A 19,825-nucleotide genomic window follows, 5' to 3' on the forward strand; every position below is an offset into this window, starting at 1 on the left:
ATCTTTAGTCAATAATAACTAGGGTGCGTAATCAGAAATTTATAAGCATGTTTGAGAATGAGAGGATAATGATGGATATATGTATACCTTAGTAGTGCATATGTGGGATTTAAATATTCTGAGGAATCCGAAATTCATGCGTTTGATCTAATGAGGTCAATTTATCGCAAAAAATACGGAGTTATCTGGCTACAACGGGTCCCATCCCACAGCCTCATCAAAAGAGCTCCTGTTTCGAAGTACAAAATATCCCCTCAACAAGTTCCTCACACAGACCCACTAACTCAACGGCTCGTCAAGGAAATTCGTCCCGTTCAAGTACCAAGTCAATTCCTCCTTGCTGTTACTAGGATCCCCATCAGCCACAGTCAGCCCATTGCCAAACCAACCAAAGTCGTTGCCATCAGAGGCCTCCATGTCGAAATCCTCCCATCGGACTGAACTAAACGCATGAAGTGCATGAACGCTACTTCCTGGCCAGAGCGCACTCACCCTAGCCGCTTTTCGCTCGTTGTTTGTGGTGCCGGCAGGTGATGATTTGTACCAACTGACACAATCGGTGACGTAGACGGTTTGCTTGAAGTACTCGTCACAGAAATTGGTGAAGTTGTCAACCTGTTTGCGTTTGGGCTCAATGGTCAAGATATTCCCATGTGCGAGACGATGGAGAATCTTGGCCATATAAAGATGGGCGTGTTCTATGGTGATGAGAAGACTGCCAGCGCCCTGGAAGCCGTTTGGACCCAGGGATTGGAAGAAGTTTGGAAAGTTATCGGTGCAGAGACTCAAGTACGTTCGAGGCCGAGTCTTGTACTTGTCTCGCAAATTGATTCCATCTCGACCATAGATTGGAAAACCCTTGCCTGGATTCGTCTCAAATCCGGTAGCACAAATAATGGCATCAACCGGCCTTCTGACTCCGTCTGCCGTAATAACGGCATCGGAATCGATGCGAACTACCGCCTCAGATATGACGTTGACGTGAGGCTCCGTGAGAGCTTCCAGATACCCCGGACCAGGGGTCAACCGCTTGCAAAGGGGCGGAAAACTCGGGATAAGTTGATCCATTAGTTCGGGCTTGGCAACGAGTCGTTCTTTCATGTACTTTTCATACGAGACCCTCGCATTAGCGTGCTGCGGGGTGTTCAGATGCGTGATCTTGACCATGCTCTGCAGATCAAGCTCCAGCGTCTTGCGATATGCGATGTAAGATGCAGCATCTCCCTTCCAGGCTTCCTTCTCCTTTATGTCGTAATCGAAGTTGGTCGACTTATTATCGGCTGTTCTCTGCTTGAGCGCGCCCTCACTCTGTTGATTGGAGATCCAGGTTTTCCCACGAACGTAGTGATCCATTGCCTTCACTTTGGAGACCAATGCTGGAACAACCTGGATACCACTGCTCCCCGCTCCAATAACTGCAACTGTTTTGTCCTACAAATTGATTAGTCGGAAGGATCGAATTCGCATGGGGAAGTTTACCGTTGCGTCCCATTTCTGGTTCCAGTTTGCGGTATGGAGTAGCTCCCCTTTGAAAGAGTGGAGGCCGTCAATCGCAGGCCACTTCCATTCGTTCAATAGCCCTGTACCCGTAATGAATACATCGGCTTCATCATGTATGAGAGTGGGAGGGTTCGTATCCAATCGCTCAATCTTCACAGTCCATTTGGACCTTCTTTCGTCCCACGATGCTTCGATGCACTTGTGGTTGAAGCGGACATCCTTCTTAACGTTGTATTTGTTGGCAACCCGATTCCAGTACTCCCATATCTCTGGACCAGTAGCATAGAACTGGCCCCATTCAGTCCATGATTCAAAGCTCAGCTGGTAGGAATGAGAGGGAATATCTGGCTTAGGTTAGCTCAACTTCTCTAGGCCTGCATTGCCATCTTGTCACATACCACATGCCACGCCGGGGTATCTTCAAAAAACAATTAGAATACTTTTCAATTGTAGTGGTCTTTGACAGGTCTTACACATTCTCATACCATGTACCGCCAATCTCGGGGTTCTTTTCGTAAATGGCCAAATCTATCGAGGGCACAAGCTTCCGGAACTGGATGGCGGCGATGATCCCCGATACCCCTGCCCCAATATAAATGACCTTCAAGGGTCGTGGGGCATTGATGGGTCTGTCAGAGATAATGCGTTGCGTGGGCTGCGGCGACATCTTGGTCATGGTTGCGGATTTGGCAATTGAATGATAATGATTGTTGATGAGTACTGTGAGACGACAGAGAGTGCGTAAGATGTTCTTTTCATGGCTTCTACTCGAGCCATCACATCAATAAGCCATGATACTTGAGTCGGATGACCCCGCTGATTGCTAGTAGATCGGATAACACTCCGAGTCGTGACTCAAGCCACAAATCGGATGTGCTATCCGATGTGGCATTGACAGTGTCACACGACGCAAGTTGCTTGTCAGTCAATGCGGGGGACATATCCGATTAGGCACGAATGGGTGGGTATGATCATGTCAAATAGCCGACTTCATTCCCATGGCGATAAGCTGCCATCTTGTGCGCATTCTCTATTCAGGTTTGCCTTATTCACGGCTGGTTTTCCCCGTGCTCTGGTTGCCAGTCATTGGATTCGGTCTCGCCTGCTCTTTTGGGCAAGTTAACTTCAGCTACCTAGATTGTGGGCTTTGTAGATTCGGATCATACAGGCTAGGGGGATAGTCTATTCCTGAACACTCAAAGGGACTCTAGTACTGGAAAGCGAGAGCGACCCAATAGGATGATGTCCATTAGCCGTAGTTTCACCAGGTACACACTAAATACATGAGGTAAGCCATATTCAGCCCCTCACCAGAAGCGGAGCTGGCGGCATCGGAGCTAAACATCTCCCCACTTGAGAATGATAACCACTGTAACCCAACTTTCCTCACATCACTCAACACAAGATGCAGACCAACCAAGGCAGATTGAGAAAGCGGGTCGTAAATGCGTGCCAGCGCTGCCGCAAGCACAAGATTAAATGTTCTGGCGCAAGTCCCTGCAGGACGTGTCACCTTCGGGGGCTCGAGTGTCAGTTCAGTTCAGATGATAAGAAAGTTGTCATCTCCGAGAGGTAAGCAAACAAGACTATTGAAATTGTGTCACGGTCGTCACTCATCCGGGATCTAGCGTTCTTAAGAATCTTCGGAGAAGGCTTGCAGAGTTAGAGAGGCAACAGAAGAGTCAAGAACCACGAGAGCAAAGCCAACCTCCTTCTCGAGAGGACGAAACGCATCACACTCCAAGTCAATATTCGCAGCGTCAAGATTTGACCGAGACGCAATATATTACTCCGAGAGAATCACAAGAAACGCATTTGTCATATGAGTCGCCGAGTCTTGAGGATGCGGCCGTGGAAAATCCTCTCGTCCCTGAGAAACCTGCCTATTTCTCCGAGGCCTCAGGAAGACTAAGATACATGGGTCACTCGTCGACTTGGTCTTTTAGCCGCCAGGTTCTCGACATGGCGTACCAGAGCCCGAGTGCAGAACACTCTCCTTCGGCCTCAAGTCGCCTCGATGGAGAAATATATAGGATTCTCCCCGAGCCAGGACCCATATTCAACTCCTGGAGCTTTGAGGGCCTTCCTTCACTAGATCTGTCTCTATACTACCTTCATACCGTCAAATTCCGAACCCACCCTTTTTTTCACCTATTCGACGAATCCGAGTTTACCAGCAGACTACACCAATTTTATCAGGAGCCCGAAACTTTCGCCCAAACGAATAGACTGTGGTACGTCCACTATCTGCTTATCATGGCCTTTGGGAAGTCATTTATCTCTCAAGGCAATGCCCAAAGTGGGCCTGCGGGCTCAGAGCTTTTTGCGAGGGCTATGGGTGTGCTTCCTGATACTACCCAGCTTTGCTCTGATCCTGTCAAAGCAACAGAGATATTCTGTTGCATCGCGCTCTTTCTCCAATCTGTTGACCACCGCGTTGCAGCTCATTTATATGTAAGTGCTGTTCCTCTATGAACCTACCTTATCTGACTCTTGACAAAGGTTGGCCAGGCAATCAGAATGGCTCAGATTCATGGGTTACATACTGATATGCAACCAAATGATGTCGGGGCGCAATTAGTACACCGAGGTCGCTGTATATGGTGGACCGTATATGCCCTGGACCGGAGACTCTCATCAATAATGGGTGTTCCAGACTCCATACGGGACGAAGAAATCACGGCGAAATTCCCACTCATCGAGGATGACACCACAATGACAGCACTCTTAATTCATTTTAGAATTAGTCGCTTATTCGGGAATGTCATTAGCAGTAAGTGCACCATGGTGGAAACGATGCATTACTAACCGCTCAGTGCAGCTGTTTACAGTTCTCATCAGGAGGTGAAAAAGGCATTTGTGGCAACAACAAGAACCGTGCTCACGGGCATCGGCGACCTTGCTGAAGAGCTAATTCCTTTTTCCGATCGCGGTTTCGGAGAGATTTCCCGCGTTTCCGCACATCTGAACCTGGCCTACCATCAAGTAAGCTCCTGTTTGTTGATCTTGCCTCGAGTATCCGCTGACAAGTCAGTGTATCATACTCACGAGTAGACCGGTTCTCTTTTATCTGCTTAAACAACGGATGGAAAACGCATCTGAATCCCAGAACCTTCCACTCTCATCGTCAATTAGGGGGCTCTTGCAGGTTTGCATCGATTCTGCAGTCCAGATGGCCACTATCTTGGCACAATTACAACAATGCGACCTCCTAGGTGATTTTCCGCATGAAGAAGAAATTCAAAACATAGGCTAACACTGTATAGACGCTTTTCTGCCCTTTGACCTTGAGAGCGCCTTTTCTGCTGCTTTTGTGTTGGTTATGGCTTCGAGCATTCACAGCAAGCTTTTACCACAACATGACTGGCTTGTGGATCTCGGAAGGGTTTTTGATTACATTTCTTTAAAGGGTAACATCTTGGCAGGGATGTGTAAGTCAGAGGTAGAAGAGCTGACCCAAGCACTGAGTGGAATTGACCCGCGTCTCTTTGCATCCGCCGAGCAACCGGCCACGACACCATTATTCGATCAAATGAGCACATCAGTCCTGGGAGACCCTTTCTTTGAAGACTGGAACACTACTAATGGATTGTCTGGAGCCCAAATTCTTGACCTGGCCGAAGCGCTAGAAGTTGGCGGGTTGGAGGATATCTGGAGTGTGTAAAACATTCAAAGACCACGGATATGTATATTTGAGCTGCAATAGTATATCCCATCGAGTCAAGGCCGTAAATATATCAGTCTTGGCGTATCACTGAACAAAACCAAGATCCCCCAGTGCTGACAGCGCAGATTCGACCGCCGCTACTACGCCATATACCCAAGCCTAGAAGCTTTCCACCGACGACATGATATGTGCCAACAATTGCATACCGCGTCCTATCCCCTGACGCCTTCAACACAACATCGTACAACCGCGGTACAATGAGGCGTTGCACCACGCAGGTCGTAGCAGAGACCACACCAGGCACTCGAAGACCATCCAAAGCACGCACCCACTCATCCGTACTTAATTCATCACCGAATAGAATTCCAGCCCCTTTACCGCCACGAATCGGTTTCAAGATGTACTTGTTCTTCAACTCGGGGCAGTCCTTTGAGTCTCTGACGAATTGCTGTAGCTCTTGTGAAGCAGGAAGTATCGTGTCCACAATTCCTCTGTCAAGAGCCTCTGCCTGTGCCAAGGTGAGCACTTCACGTGTAACCAGTGACTGAAGTTCCTGCTTCACAATACCGAGCATGCGCTTGTCGTGGACCAATAGAATAGTACGCATGTCGTTGAAACAGCGGAGACTAATCTGGCGCAGCATCTCCGGGGCCAATGCGAGCAACTCACGCTGATGCAACTCAAGACCGACTTGGTGGATCTCTTCCACGACTTCTCCCTCACTAGTCATGAAGGCAGAAGTGAGAGGAGTCAGGCCACCATTATTCTTGACGATAGCGAACAGCCGGAACTTGCTCTTACTTTGAGGGTCAGGGATTAATCTGAGCTCTGTTGGGGTTATGAGCTTCGGCGTGACTCCCAGGCGACGTCGAACGACGTCTATGAACATGTGGATGTCGATCCCACGTTCCTCGCCCTTGAGAAGAAACAACGGCATGCTCGGATCAAAGAGAGTGAATAGACCTTCAAGGAGCTGCCGTTTATTAGGATGTGGTTACCGAGAGATGGACATGGTGGCTTACCTTTTCTGAATCTGTTGCATTGGCCAGGTTGGCACCCACGCCTACATCATCCAGAGCTTGCTGCCCGTAGGCCTGGTGCATGAACCCGTTGAATGAGAAGCGGGCGTTGATTTCGGTGATGCGGAAATTCTCCACAATGGCGCCGTCCTCACTGTCCTCGACCAAAAAGTCAGGCCTCCATGAACCCAAGCACTCCGTGAACTTTTTCAGATTTCCACACGAGACTTGGTCTTCTAACCACTATGGAAGATATTAATGTCAGCTCAGATGATGTTAGAACTTTGATGGGAGGACAATTCACCCGTAGGAGCTCCTCTTCTCTCTCCTCTAGAGGCATGCGCGCCGGGAATCGCGCGTCCCTGTCAGTCCACCATCGCTGAACAATGTCAGTGATGGCAGACGTCAATGCTTCTTGAAGGTCTTGTAACTGCTGCTGGTGATGCTTGCTGATCAGGATTGGTCGAGGACAAGCCGTTGTATAGGAGTCATGGGGCCACAAATGGGCAGGGCATCTGTCCAGGAGACTGGCTTCTAGCTTGTCATGCTCTTCCGCGTAGGTGGTACTCTGGGTCTCGTATTGCGCCACAGGCTCATAGCCATGAGGGCTCAACCCAATGTGGATTTGCTGCAGGGGCGCGGTGATTGAAGTCATCGTAGACTTTCCTGTCTGTTCAATGGAAAGGGCGGTAAGATGATCGACGGTGGCATGAACTCAGAGCGGACAGGCACACCTCTGTACTTATAAGACACACAGGTACATTTTGGGACAAGGGGCTTCCAAACCAGGCATACGTCTCACACGTAATTGTCAAGTCCCCGGGAAGCAGGCCCGAGGACAGGCCGCAGTGGCGCGGCTAAAACCCCTCGCTCGCGCTCGCTCACACGGGACGGGTTACCGGGTCACAATGTCTCGCATTAACCAGCAAACAAGACACTTGCACGTATGTACGCGATGGCACTAAGCGTGCCGTAATTGCATGTTTAACATCCCGTCCGGATGCCTCCCGGGGAGTGCGTTGGGCCGAGGGCGTGTGAGACAGACCACCAGGCTGCAGGGGGGAGGCGGGAGGCGGGATGTGCAACCCATCACATAGTGGCACCGGCATCGTGGGCTATTGTTGAGTCTCATAGGTCCTGCGTAATCTAGGCAGCTTTGATGCTTAATAAGGTCAGAGTCCAGTCAGGAGAATCTGGAGATGAGTGGGAATTCTTGTCTGTGCCGATTCCATTCATTCTTACTACCACGCTTCTCAATAGCCTCCCAACATTGTCAATCATGAATCTAGTTTCCCGCCTCGCTCGCAAGGCCGTTTCCGCACATATCCCTACCCGAAATCCATCCGCTACGTCAAGTCTTTTGCGGTTTTCAGGATGCAATCGCCATGGCGCCCGCTTCCTTGCCACTCATGCCTCACAAATGGTGCCTCATATTGAGGCTCCCGATCTGAGCTATGCCAGAGAGGCTCACCATGTTCGCCGAGTCGCCGATCAGCTCCAGCAAAGCGGCATACTCAAAGTCAGCCTCCAGTTCCCGGACGACAAAAGCGAGTACCTTCAGCAATTGCTACTCAGTCTGAATAAGAACCACAACCACCAGCTACCCATCTCGCACAGCGCAACGCGGGGCTGGTTCTGGGACGTCCGCCCCAGTACCACGGACTTCCAGACTGGGAATCATCAGGCTCGGTCAGAAACCATGGAAGAGTTCCCTTGGCACACAGATTGCAGCTATGAGAACCCACCCCCGAGGTACTTTGCTCTCCAAGTGCTCCAGCATGATCGATTCGGCGGTGGAACGCTGTCCGTCATGAACGTCGAGCGACTGAGCCAGCTTCTGTCCCCAACAACCCGGGCCGCTCTGGTAAACCCCGACTACCGGATCACCATTCCTCCCGAATTCATCAAAGATGCTGCCCAGCAAGACATTGTTGGTAGCGTGTTGGTGGCTGACGCAGAAGACCGATCCACTATGATGCGATTTAGGGAAGATATCCTTACACCACTGAGCGACAAGGCATCGGGAGCGCTCAATGAACTTAAGCAAGCCCTGCAGAGCGCCGAGGCTCAATCACATTCAACAGTGCATCTGACAGCCGACGACTTGCCGCAGAGGAGCATCATTCTCGTGGACAATCGTCGATGGCTGCACGCGCGGAATGATGTCAAGGACCCAGAGCGCCATCTCCGCCGGGTACGATGGGATGCTGTCCCGTTCAGCGGGTCCAATTAGGTGGCATTTTTTGTATTTGAGATTTCATCTTTCGGAGGCGCAAGTTTGGCGGATTCGCCGATGCACACGGGTATGCAAAGGGATGGATTAAAATTGTGAGACTTTGTACGTAATAGGACCTCGCTTAAGGTAGCTGTTGAATTTAATTTCAGGTGCGTCTGTATTGCGTTGAGCTGAACTCGGTGAATAAGCACTACGTGCCGTGCCGTCCATGGCTGAGACAATAACTATGCAATGCATCGTTAGTGACCAACATCGAGTTGTCGTTATTACAAGCAAGTGATTGGCATCTCCTGCTTCTTTTTCAGTGATCCACCTCGTGTAACACGTAGGTCTGTCCATAAAGCTTGTGGCTGGCTGACTAGGGCAATTCTTAGGGGTGTTGTACAACCAAGACGTCCCGCGGCATCTAGCGGGCGATCCCCCGGACAAGAAGCATCTGGACCCTCCTCGGTATCTGCGAGTATCTATGATGTATCATATTTTTCTGTTGTTGGGAGAAACAAGATGCCGATGCTACGCCACACACGGGCGTATGCATTGGAGAATCAGATTCGCCATTGACTGCAGTTAATACCATGCCGCCGCTATACGAACGCCGAGTCCCACCCCAACCTATCAGGCACTCATCCAAATATATTAGCATGCGGGATGTAAATTGCTCAAAGGCGGGACACGATTGATCGTCACAGGTGTTTCCGGTTACAGTCCTGTGCCGCCAATTGTCTCAGAATACGGGCCAGCTTTTGCAACGCCTCACCGCTGGGGCGCAGAAGAAGACGGCTGGGAATGGCGGGCCGCGGCAGGAAAGATCCACTACGGGCCGTAATTTACTTGCATAAGTACAGGCGGTGACCGGACGGGCCGCAGCCACACAATGCAGATCTGCCGATTAAGCTGGCGGCATGCTGAAATCCGGGTTGCCAGAACCAATGAAGCACCTCAACATTCCGGGAGGTAAGGGGGCCAGCTGAAGGAGCCGATGCTAGTGCTTGTAATTCTCAGTTGAGGGGAAAGGGAAGCAATGACTGAAATGCTGGCGTGCCATCTCGCTACACCTCTCCCGGATTCAGATCCGCTTGGTCACATCGCCGGGCTCTAGTCTGTGGCACTGATGTCTATCATGCTCGGCTATTGGCTAGTCTATTGTGACGATATGAGGAAAAGCAAGCCGGCTCAATTACAAGGATGCTGCAGCTGTGTTCCCACCTCACAGCAGAACTGATTTCTGGGGTCTCGGACATAAGCCCCGCAGATGGTATTGTTGACATGCTGGCATATGTGATCTAGACCAAGTCCATGCGCAAATTTCGCGGTGTAACCAGCGCCTCCACGTCATCTCAGACATTAGAGTAATACGATTTATAATACCATGAGAGATTAGATTGTCGAGGCCTTCAGAGAAAGCAAATACCTCATCAGTGAGTTTGTAGCCGTAAATCACTCCTTGTCCCATTTGAGAGATCTCCTGATAACCCCCAGCCCTAACCTCCGTATCTGTGATGCTTCTTGAATCTCCAACGATGATACCCAACTCCAATTACTCCTTGGCCGATGTCCTTTCTGTTGCCAAAATTCACCCCTTCTACGTCACCGATGCCCAATACCCGCCTGATGCACGCACCATTCAAGCAGCCAGGGAACAGGCCCCAAAAGAGCCAATTGAAGCAAACTTGAGGGCACAACCATTGCTCCGCAAGAAGGATCTGTAAGAGTACCGAGTTACTCGATACATGAAATGACACTCATCCTCCCTAGCTATACAACCATCGAGCGGCTGATCAACGACACTGACCCACGAAATGCCTATCGCCACAGCGTCTACGCGAGCGTCACAGGAGGTGGCTTTGGGTCAAAGCCTCTGTTCTTCGCCACAGACGTACATGAGAACCGCCGGCACAGGGCCAACTTTGGCAGCTTCATTCAGAACATGGGAATCATCAAACATGGGGACTGGGTTCTAACTATGCACACTGCGGGGGAGCTTTACAGGTAAGTCATCTACAGTCTTGACAGGGAACAACGACAGCTAACATGTTAGATCCCTGGATCTCATTTTAGAGCTCCTTGAAAACGCCGGAGCCTCCGTCCTCGGCGCAGGACACTTAATGTCGCCTGCTGATGTTGTTCGGCTGTTGGTGGACTACCATGTCAACATCTTATGCGGTGATAGTAGCCAGATGGCTCAGACTGTGCACTACATTTCAACACTACCTCAGGAAGAACGAGCAAAGCTCCACATTGATCAGATCATCTACACCTCAGAGACACTCACCGCAGCTCAAAGGGCGCATATCAGTGCAGTTCTTGGTCCAGTCAAAATCTGCTCCATCATGGGTAGCGCGGAAGCCGGTCCTTACGCAGTCAGTAATCCCGACCTCACTGGAAAGAATGCGGCTGCTGGCTATGAAGACTTTATCTATGACACGCGCGACACTTTGTTTGAGATTCTTCCTCCCTCGTTCTCCGAGAATGGTTCTGATCCTGTTCCGATGCTTGAAGGAGAACAGGGGATTATTGCCCAAACCTCCCTTGCCCGCCTGCGAAATCCCCTCGTGCGGTATATTACTGGAGATGTTGGATCACTCCATCCTCTACCTGAGCAGGCTCGGGGTCTGATCCCAGACATTGATTGGCCGCATTTGCGTGTTCTTCGTCTCCAAGGACGCGATCGTCGATTCAGCTTCGACTGGGACGGGGAGTACATCGAGTTCCATCACCTAACCACTTTGCTGAACAACGAGGAGTGCGGAGTTCTTCAGTGGCAGGTCATCTTGGACAAGATGGAAGGTTCCCCAGAGTCATCACTTGAAATCCGCCTGCTTTGCTCCCCGCGCGATAGGGACCTGATTTCTGAACAGGCACTCATCGATCGCATTAGGACATTTTTTCATGCTTATTCCGGGAATGAATATCGTTTCCGTCTCACCTTGTTGAAAGATTTGAGCGGATTTCAAAGGAGCAGCACTGGGAGGAAGGTGATCAAGTTTATAGATCGCTTTAATTGAGCTAAACTAGAGGCTGTCATGTTACCGCAAAGGGTCAGTCTCATAATCGAGCAAGAGCAAAGGGGGACTTGTTTCATCTCTAGATCAGTTCTCGGGTGTTGTAAATAATGGCACCAATTTACAGTGGTGATACTCACCATCGTCCGTTTTAGCTGCATATGTTTAATTTACGATGTATTCTGGTTACTGCTACCGGAATAGTTCCATGCTCAACCATAAGCTTCCACCTGGTTCTCAACGTGGCTGATTGATACAACTTTGTGAGACACCCCTGATTAAGTACGCTCTGCATCAATGTCAAGGCTTAAAATAGCTCAGTTCCGACTATCCTCGTACTCAAATACAGTTACTTGATCAACATCTGGTCGGAATGGAAACAGTTCGGGACCCGGATGGTAAGTGAAGAGCCATATTGACAGAGCGAGTGCAATTCTACGACATAGCATAATAATGGTCTTCAGAGTTGCAGATGCTACTGCTACAGTCTCGTTAGATACTGCATGTCACTGACCTTGGATTAAACCGGCGGAGGCGAGCACGACGCCGAGTCTCTCGCACTTTATGCCAATTCTTGTATTATGCTCTCTACTAATTCTGGAATCAGGTGTTTTGCTGCAGACTTCCATTCAAAGGCGAGGTGGGCATTGCTATAGCATATGTGGATTGCAACTTCAATTCCCCTAATCATTTCGCCCTGTCCACGGACTCAACGCATCCAAAAACTTCGTATGCGTCTCAGCGTCTCCGCTCCTCGTTAGCACTTCTTGATACTCTTCATCGCCCAGGCACTTGAAGAAAAGCAAGATAGCGGCCCATATAAAATCAGTGTAGCTGACAACATCGCCCAAAAAGTACGGCCCCGAGGAAGTCTCGTTCAGCAGCGCCGTCATCTCACGCGCAAATGGCTCGGCTCGTTCAAACGCCCCAGGACCCTGCAGCTTCCCATATTCGAATAGTGGCATGCCTACATCCTTGTGACGCGTGGTGAGGAAGAAGTCGAGGCTCTCGTCGCCGAGGATGCGCTGCGCTACTCCCGGGACGTAGATTGGTGTGAGCTCTCCCATGAATTTTATCATGATATCTCTAAACCTGGCCTGCAATGGCGCGTTCAGAGGCAAGCTTGGCTCTGGGTGCTTTTCCTCAATGATACCGGCAATCTTGTAGGAGTCCATGACGTAGGAGCCGTCGGGCATTTGTACTGCTGGGAGTGTAAAGTTGGGTTCACTTTCATTGGGAGGGACACTAATATTACCACTTCGTCAATAATGTTCCCACTGTTCTTGAAATCTAGCCTTTACTTACTGCTGATTGAGCCGCGGCCCGATCTCAGGATATTCAACCTGCCAGGGTTAGGGTTGATGGCCCAGTTCACATGGTTCTAACTCACCCATTCTGTTTTGTAGTCGAGACCCTTGTAGTTCAAAAGCAATCTCGCTTCATCTTGTTTAGCATTTATTTATGCGAATTTGACTGAGCGGACTTACTCCTCCAGGTGTTCATCGACCAGCACACCCGTGGTGCCTTGGTGGGGATGTCGAATAATGTGTAACTGCCAGACGACATATTGCTGGCTGGTGCCCTTGAGATTTCTAAATGGAAGATGCAAAAGAAGAATTTCGCAAGTGTAGCAAAGCGAGGCTTATGTTGACAGAAAGGAGGAGAGATAGATGGTCGATAAGACCCCATCTGCATAGCCACAAATTAATCAGCTGATTACTCCGTAGATGCAGGCCAATCATGCACCGTTATCCCACATTCCCACCATGACCGAGCAGGGATTCCGATTGTGACCTGCTGTTTGCTGCTTAGCGGGTTGCTATGCCCCTCACTCCAAATGTCCACAGGTCTGCCTCGTTCCGTACTCTCTTTGGAATTCAACACGATATGTTCGAGCTAATTCCGACCTTTGCTAGCCTGGTAAGGTTTACCATACAATCCAGGGAATATCGTGAACAAACGGTGAATTCAGGAGCTATTAAGTTAGTCCATGAGGGCGTAAAGTGGGGTGTTATAGGGTAAGTGTGGGCTGACTTGGAGCTGCACCCAGATCCTTCTGCATCCATGGGGTCAGAGTCTCAAGGATCGGTGGTTTATATTGGAAAATCTTGGGGAATGACCCCCTATAAATACAGCGCGTAGGTGATGGGGACAAGGAGACTTAACGCACGCCATAATTGGAATGAACTTGAGGGCTAGTACGATGACCTAGTGGTCATAACTAGACTTTCGAGTTTCACCACGATGGTCGGACGAACGAGGTTGAGACTTCAAGCCGGAGAGCCCGGGCATTAAGGGTGGTCTACATCTTCCGCAGCGCCAATCTCAGCTCCGAGGCATCATCCTTCCTCGGGTCCTCCACGCAGTAATCTCGGTGCTACGCGGCAACGGTAAACGCAAGTCATGAAGAAACTGCACCAGGAAGAATTTCCTTGTTGGCTGAGCTTTTATCACCTAGGACAGAGCCAGATTATCTACCTTAGATTTGATGCTTAACATTACTGAATCATATGTTTGTCCAACTCTTTTGCCGATTCTTTACCCGCTGTAACAATCCCTGTCGTCTCTTCCCCGCCATCGCCAGAAGAAGAATGGTTACCCCGGACCTCCGCGATCTTGGCCCCGCAATCTGAGACGTCTCCTCTTTTCCACCGCGCGTTGTCCTTGCTTCCTCTGATCGACAACGCGACACGAAGGCCCTCTATCAGCGAACAGGATTATCGCTACGTGGTTTTGTCTACGGTCAGCAGCAACTAGAGACATGCCCGGCACGCGCCGCCAAGGGTCTCAGCGGAGCCCTGCCTCTCCGCCAGCCGCTGAACGATCCACGTCTGGTGGTACCAGGGGGCTGCAGAATGCAAGAGCACGTAACGCATGCATGCGATGTTACAAGCAAAAGTTAAAGGCAAGTTTATTTCCATCTTTTGGTAGCCGAAATCGAGGGAGATGGCGACTAACAACCAGTCATGGGGCACAGTGTGATAATGAGAGGCCATGTGCGCTTTGTACTCGTTCCAACATGGAATGCAAAGAAAACAACACAAGAAGAAAGTAAGTCATGACATATGTAGTGGACAAGAACATTGCTCACTGTATCCATATTCAAGGCGGCATCGCAAAGCCACGTCCCCTGCAGATACCCATCGCCCATCCCCTCAGCCTGCACCCGTTCAAACCTTCCAGACTATCCGAGACGCCATACATAGCCCAGACGTCCCTGCAAGCGATATTGGCCCACCGTCTCCTGTGTCTGAAGCACAGACTAGCACCCGAGTTGTGACTCAGGAGACTCCAAACTCATACCGACTATATTTCCATGTAGGTAGCCAACTCATTATCCTTGGCCGCCCCTTCCTAGCTCACGGGATATTCTTAGATATATGACCACTGGCATTCCCCTTCAAGCGCCATTGAAAACACTGAATCGACTTACAAACCCACTCCGCACCCATCCACCTCCTCTCGCACGCAGGAGAGGGTTCCAGTTGTGGACTTGGTCGACATGCAGTTGCCACCATCGGAAATTGCTTCCTTACTCCTGGATTCATACATCCACAACACCCATTGGTATCAACTCGTAGTTCACGAGCCGTCATTCAGGTTAGAATTCAACGAGATGATCCGATGTGGGTCTATTCAACCCCATCGCTTCTCATTCCTCGTACTTTCTATGGTCGTTCTTGCCATGGGCTGTACCTTTGCCAACGAAAGAGCCATCGATCAAATTCGTCCCGGCTTTGACCTGAAGGCGCTCCAGAAGAAGATGATTCGCAAGGTTGAAGCAAACTTCCTTGAGATATTTGAAATCCCGACGATTGAGTCTGCACAGGTGGGAACTCTGCTGACGACATATTTGGGCTTCCACGATAACAGACCAAGACGTGCTTACGTCGTCCTTGGGGCGGCGTTGAAAGCGGCCTTATCTATTGGATTGCACAATGAATCATCCTGGAGAGAAATAGACCCGACTCAAAGAGAAATACGCAAGAGATGCTGGCTGACACTCTGCATTTCAGAGACGTATGGATGCCTGGCTATCCAACGGAAATTTGCTAATACTCGTTAGTTTCATTGCTGTCAATTGTGGAAGACCTTCTCTCATCAACCAAACACACTGGGAGACGAAAATGCTGCGAAATATCGATGACACGCAGATAAGATGCCCAGGATTCGACTCTACCGAGCTTTTGGAGGACGGCTCCCGCCAAGACGTAACAATCCTATCCTATCAGATGCACAAGTTCAACATCTACAAGATCATGTTTGACATTATGGAAATATTCTATCGTCAAAAGGCCACACCCATCCAGCACATTGTTGATCAAGCCAAGTCCATCAGAGAGCGATTAGCTGCATGGAAAAGGAACATTCCGCCTGAACTGATAGTGTCATCTTTCAAACCAGATCGTCTTGAACCAGAAGTCAACGGAATGATTGAGGTCTTCAAAGTCCAAGCTCTTTCACTCGAATTGCATTACTACAACGCTCAGATCATCCTATACCGTCCGTTTCTGACGTACAATTCAGCTCGTCACATGGACATGAACAAACCGAGCACACCAATCCATTCGTCTGAAATACCGCGTGCGGTAGAGGGTACGGCCGTGAAAGAGATTGATCTGGAATTTTATCAGATGTGCAGAAGTGAGTGTTGGGAAGCAGCCATGAAGACGACAAAAATCCGCGATTATCAAGATATCCTCAGGTGGGCTGGAAGAACGCCCGTGGCTCCGTTCATTGGGATCCATTGCTTCACTGCGGGAGCGGTATTGTGCTTGTTTGCACTTTCATGTCCCTTGACAGCAACTGCGCAAGAGTCAAAACGAGCTTTGGGCAAGCTTGTTACAATGCCGCAGCTCTTGAACTCGCCGACAACTTTGTCCAAGCAGTCGGCAAACATCATGAAGGACCTCTTGCAACTGATCCTTACAGAAGAGATGAAGGTTTTGACGTCTGGAAGATTGGACCATATGGACAGTCCTGAGCTCAGTCGAGAGTCCGCCGAGACTATCGCCCAATCTTCGCAGTCGTTAGATGTGCTTGCGGCTTCTCGGCCTAGGGAAAGCCCATACCCGACGCAGAGCAGCAGAAACGCTACCAACGACGGCAGGGTGTCATCCTCGATTACTGCGACGGAGGATATAACGGGTGCCAATCGGACCAGAAACGAAGGTCATGTGCCTCCACAGCATCGTCCCATAATGGGTACGGATACCTTCGATGACGCTGTAACGGCTTTACAAAGTGGTATGGATTCCTAAGACCTCTGCTTGTGTTAACGTGACCAATCTGATGTCTTGCAGTGTTTCGAGATGGAAGAATGAGATCCAATCCACCACAGCCACCTCTGCAAGGCCGAACGCAGCATCAAGACGAGTGGCAAACCTCCGACATCGCTCGCGGGTCTGTGGACTCAGCGGCATCTCCGGGATATCCAAGTTTTGGGGACATGGAACTTTCACTGGATGGCGCAACACAAATGTGGATCTGGGACAACACGTTCAATTTCTGATAGAGGGCTATTTCTTAACGAAGCCATTCTCTACAACTTAGACTGGATAGTCTCCGCCTCTTGCTTAGCCTTGTCTACCAAAACACGCCTCAAAATCTTGCCAGCAGCGCTTTTAGGCACCACGTCGACGAATCTAACGCCGCCCCTCAATTGCTTGTGAGCCGCGACTCTAGCACTCAACCATTGAACAATGCTATTTGCAGTCTCCGGTGTCGCTTCAACTCCTCGTCTTGGCACAATGTATGCCCTTGGAACCTCGGTAGCACGCGCCTTGTCGTAGACCCCAATGACTGCCACGTCGTCAATATCGTGATGGCTGAGAAGGAGCCCTTCAAGCTCAGCTGGCGCGACTTGGAAGCCCTTGTACTTGATCAACTCCTTGATACGGTCGGTGATGTAGAAGTCCCCGTTCTCGTCCTGGTGCCCAACATCTCCAGTCCTGAAGTAGCCATCTTCCGTGAGGGCATTCTTTGTCCCGGCAGGGTTGTTGAGATACCCCAGGAAGATATTGGGACCTTTCAGCCAAAGCTCGCCAGTCTGTCCAGCCGGAACTTCTTTTTCGTCGGAAGACATGTACTTGGCTACCATGTTTGGAAGCAATGGCCCTACAGAACCGATGGTGCTTTGCCATTGATCCCACATCTGGACGTGAGTTGCTGGAGAAGTCTCAGAGAGGCCGTACCCTTGCTTGACAGGCACCTTGATCCTCTGGTAAACAGTGTCGACAAGCTCCTTTGTCAATGGAGCCGCCCCAGAGCTCAACATTCGTAGTGAGCTTAGGTCGTAGTTTTCCACGATCGGATGCTTTCCGAGTAAGAGCAGGACTGGGGGGACAACAGGTGCAATGGTGATCTTCATCGTCTGCACATAGGAACAAAACTTGTCTAGCTCGAACTTTGGCATGACAACCAGTTCAAAACCAGTGTACATGGAGAGATGCATAAGACATACCAAACCTGTCTCGAAATCAGTGACTATCATCTTGAAACATGAAGTTTCGACGTACCATATATGTGATAGAAGGGGAGGAATGCCAACATCCGGTCGCCAGAATTGTTGAAACCGCCACTCCAGGTCAAGTTTTGGCCTTCAGTAGAGTTGAGCATTAGAATATTGGAGACGATGTTTGTATGCGACAGCATAACTCCTTTGGGAAGGCCAGTAGTACCACTACTGTATGCCAAAAACGAGAGGTCAGTTTTGGGGGCCTTTGAGAGTGTTCGTTGATGTCGTGAGTCCCCCTGCGTCACCCACAGCTCCTTGAAGTGCAAGAACGATTTCTTCTCGTCCTTGGCATCCCCAACTAGCACGATGCGGTCCTTTGGAATACCGGCAATCTTTGCCGCTGCGCACGCTACTTCCAGAAATTCGAACTGCGTCACCAAGACTCTGGCTTGCGAGTCTTTCAACTGGAACGCGAGCTCGTCAGCCGTGTAGGCCGGATTCGCTGGGGACACTACTCCACCCGCCCAGTGAGTTCCCCAGACGATGGAAGGAACGTCGATGCAGTTTGGGGTAAAGGTCGCCAAGACATCGCCTCGTTTCCATTGCCATATCGACTTCAACGTCTTGCCAAAGTTGATGGATGTTTTCTTCACTTGAGCAAAAGTGTACGCGCGCTGCGTCTCAGCATCTCGGAGAACAACTATTTGTCGTTAGCTAACCTTTGTTCAGGGAGGAGACAAGTAACAACTCACCTTTGCTGTCGGGGAATGGTCGATCGGTTCTCTCAAACAACAAATCCCAGATATCAATGTCAGGGATGTGGATGTCGGGAAAGCTAGATCCTGTTAGCGAGGCGGCAATTATCTGAACCTTGGAAGCGGTACTGTACCTAGATTTCGTAGGCATCTTGTCGATGTTTGATACAGAGTCAGTAGAACAATTCAGCGAGGCATACGCAGATGGCTCATCTGAGGATACCATCATCCAGAGTACCATATATACCCCCCTCAAACGCGGGGAATACCCATACCCCAGTGTCTTTACCCCAGACTTGATGGGGTCAATCCACAACACCAACCATTCATGGACCTTCATAGGACAGATTTGCTTGTTGAGGGCTTCAAGGATGCCGAGTACCGAGGCTCGTCGGTCGCCCCACTTCTTTCGACTCTGCAGACGCCGGCATTTCAGGACAACTCAACTCTTCACTCTCATGACCACTGTGCCTGAGAACCGGATTCCCTTTTATAGACGCTTAAATATCCTCCAGCCATCAATGAAGAGATATATTCACTTATCAGTGTTCGGGCGGCCCTTGTTTGAATCGCACGACTGCGTGTTCTGGTTGAGCATTGTGGTGCATGCAGTAGCGCCATGGAGACTCTGGGGTTGATGGGTATAACCTATTTCCAGCGCGCTGAATCAGGCGACTTGGCCACTAACGAAGTCCGCTAAAATCCAGTGAGAAATGTGTAGATCGGTGAATGTCATTGGGACGAGTCGTCCCAGCCACCAACAGGGGCCAGGAGTGTCCGGAATCTTCGCCTCAACGAGGTGGCATCAAGTGTCTCAACGCCCTTCTTTTGAAGGGAGGAGTGAATGAGCGCATAGAAAGAGTGGGATGAAAAGACATGCCGCCCATAAGACCGAATGGCTCAATTAATCATCGTCTGCAGAAATTCTCGCGACAATCTCAGCACCTAGTCGAAGGATGAAGCGGAAAGAACATTGATGCCAGCTTTTAACCAAGCTGCCACGCGTCAATGCTTGCACACCATAATTTACACAATTCCAGGCTCTCCCAATATACGAAATACTCAACCGGTGAGCTGAAAAAGCCTTCGGACTTTCGGGCTGCCGGGGAGCGTTTCAAATCTCCGGTGGCTTTGACCGGCCCGGTTTCGTGCAGCCACCGGCTTTTGAGAATTTGGGCCGGTGGCCGTC

At 50.0% G+C, this 19,825-nt stretch overlaps 8 protein-coding genes across 8 annotated transcripts; 4 read left to right on the forward strand and 4 right to left on the reverse strand.

Moving 5' to 3' along the window:
• Positions 1 to 279: 279 nt before the first annotated feature.
• On the reverse strand, positions 280 to 2,167 carry BGZ61DRAFT_355017 (uncharacterized protein; the record flags this gene model as incomplete). The annotated part of the gene is made up of 4 exons (XM_046240678.1): positions 280 to 1,431; positions 1,480 to 1,844; positions 1,899 to 1,918; positions 1,974 to 2,167. 4 exons carry the CDS (start codon positions 2,165 to 2,167, stop codon positions 280 to 282), a joined length of 1,731 nt encoding a protein of 576 aa, XP_046102709.1.
• Positions 2,168 to 2,888: 721 nt separating this feature from the next.
• BGZ61DRAFT_51888 (uncharacterized protein) lies at positions 2,889 to 5,353 on the forward strand. The gene is made up of 6 exons (XM_046252373.1): positions 2,889 to 3,072; positions 3,129 to 3,954; positions 4,003 to 4,273; positions 4,322 to 4,485; positions 4,535 to 4,715; positions 4,767 to 5,353. Exons 1-6 carry the CDS (start codon positions 2,906 to 2,908, stop codon positions 5,162 to 5,164), a joined length of 2,007 nt encoding a protein of 668 aa, XP_046102710.1. The 5' UTR covers positions 2,889 to 2,905; the 3' UTR covers positions 5,165 to 5,353.
• Positions 5,176 to 6,984, reverse strand: BGZ61DRAFT_454331 (uncharacterized protein). The gene is made up of 3 exons (XM_046246202.1): positions 6,491 to 6,984; positions 6,190 to 6,429; positions 5,176 to 6,140 (listed from the first exon to the last, which is right to left on the reverse strand). The coding sequence occupies exons 1-3, from the start codon at positions 6,839 to 6,841 to the stop codon at positions 5,238 to 5,240; spliced, it is 1,494 nt and encodes a 497-aa protein (XP_046102711.1). The 5' UTR covers positions 6,842 to 6,984; the 3' UTR covers positions 5,176 to 5,237.
• Positions 6,985 to 7,363: 379 nt separating this feature from the next.
• Positions 7,364 to 8,591, forward strand: BGZ61DRAFT_454332 (uncharacterized protein). The gene has a single exon (XM_046246203.1). It carries the CDS (start codon positions 7,466 to 7,468, stop codon positions 8,417 to 8,419), a length of 954 nt encoding a protein of 317 aa, XP_046102712.1. The 5' UTR covers positions 7,364 to 7,465; the 3' UTR covers positions 8,420 to 8,591.
• Positions 8,592 to 9,942: 1,351 nt separating this feature from the next.
• On the forward strand, positions 9,943 to 11,427 carry BGZ61DRAFT_355420 (uncharacterized protein; the record flags this gene model as incomplete). The annotated part of the gene is made up of 3 exons (XM_046240703.1): positions 9,943 to 10,127; positions 10,178 to 10,411; positions 10,461 to 11,427. The coding sequence occupies 3 exons, from the start codon at positions 9,943 to 9,945 to the stop codon at positions 11,425 to 11,427; spliced, it is 1,386 nt and encodes a 461-aa protein (XP_046102713.1).
• A 555-nt stretch (positions 11,428 to 11,982) lies between these two features.
• On the reverse strand, positions 11,983 to 13,062 carry BGZ61DRAFT_507101 (uncharacterized protein). Its single transcript, XM_046251890.1, has 4 exons — positions 12,912 to 13,062; positions 12,815 to 12,861; positions 12,730 to 12,767; positions 11,983 to 12,669 (listed from the first exon to the last, which is right to left on the reverse strand). The coding sequence occupies exons 1-4, from the start codon at positions 12,988 to 12,990 to the stop codon at positions 12,108 to 12,110; spliced, it is 726 nt and encodes a 241-aa protein (XP_046102714.1). The 5' UTR covers positions 12,991 to 13,062; the 3' UTR covers positions 11,983 to 12,107.
• Positions 13,063 to 14,443: 1,381 nt separating this feature from the next.
• On the forward strand, positions 14,444 to 16,685 carry BGZ61DRAFT_589538 (fungal-specific transcription factor domain-containing protein; the record flags this gene model as incomplete). The annotated part of the gene is made up of 4 exons (XM_046256583.1): positions 14,444 to 14,475; positions 14,532 to 14,742; positions 14,801 to 15,444; positions 15,491 to 16,685. The coding sequence occupies 4 exons, from the start codon at positions 14,444 to 14,446 to the stop codon at positions 16,683 to 16,685; spliced, it is 2,082 nt and encodes a 693-aa protein (XP_046102715.1).
• Positions 16,686 to 16,966: 281 nt separating this feature from the next.
• BGZ61DRAFT_495044 (uncharacterized protein) lies at positions 16,967 to 18,787 on the reverse strand (the record flags this gene model as incomplete). Its single annotated transcript, XM_046250830.1, has 4 exons — positions 16,967 to 17,892; positions 17,943 to 18,581; positions 18,634 to 18,716; positions 18,771 to 18,787. The coding sequence occupies 4 exons, from the start codon at positions 18,785 to 18,787 to the stop codon at positions 16,967 to 16,969; spliced, it is 1,665 nt and encodes a 554-aa protein (XP_046102716.1).
• Between the last annotated feature and the right edge of the window lie 1,038 nt (positions 18,788 to 19,825).

The sequence above is a fragment of the Ilyonectria robusta genome, assembly GCF_021365365.1.
Source record: "Ilyonectria robusta strain PMI_751 chromosome Unknown BGZ61scaffold_13, whole genome shotgun sequence".
NCBI classification, from domain to species: domain Eukaryota; kingdom Fungi; phylum Ascomycota; class Sordariomycetes; order Hypocreales; family Nectriaceae; genus Ilyonectria; species Ilyonectria robusta.

Bases quoted from the DNA above. Each gene is read 5' to 3' on its own strand.
- BGZ61DRAFT_51888 (XM_046252373.1), top strand. From the start codon at position 2,906: ATGCAGACCAACCAAGGCAGATTGAGAAAGCGGGTCGTAAATGCGTGC. The intron at 3,073-3,128 runs GTAAGCAAACAA...TCCGGGATCTAG, and splicing joins AAAGTTGTCATCTCCGAGAG to CGTTCTTAAGAATCTTCGGA. The intron at 4,486-4,534 runs GTAAGCTCCTGT...CTGACAAGTCAG, and splicing joins TGAACCTGGCCTACCATCAA to TGTATCATACTCACGAGTAG.
- BGZ61DRAFT_454331 (XM_046246202.1), bottom strand. From the start codon at position 6,841: ATGACTTCAATCACCGCGCCCCTGCAGCAAATCCACATTGGGTTGAGC. The intron at 6,430-6,490 runs GTGAATTGTCCT...TATCTTCCATAG, and splicing joins GAGAAGAGGAGCTCCTACGG to TGGTTAGAAGACCAAGTCTC. The intron at 6,141-6,189 runs GTAAGCCACCAT...AATAAACGGCAG, and splicing joins ATGCAACAGATTCAGAAAAG to CTCCTTGAAGGTCTATTCAC.
- BGZ61DRAFT_454332 (XM_046246203.1), top strand. From the start codon at position 7,466: ATGAATCTAGTTTCCCGCCTCGCTCGCAAGGCCGTTTCCGCACATATC.
- BGZ61DRAFT_507101 (XM_046251890.1), bottom strand. From the start codon at position 12,990: ATGTCGTCTGGCAGTTACACATTATTCGACATCCCCACCAAGGCACCA. The intron at 12,862-12,911 runs GTAAGTCCGCTC...AACAAGATGAAG, and splicing joins GTCGATGAACACCTGGAGGA to CGAGATTGCTTTTGAACTAC. The intron at 12,768-12,814 runs GTGAGTTAGAAC...TAACCCTGGCAG, and splicing joins TCGACTACAAAACAGAATGG to GTTGAATATCCTGAGATCGG.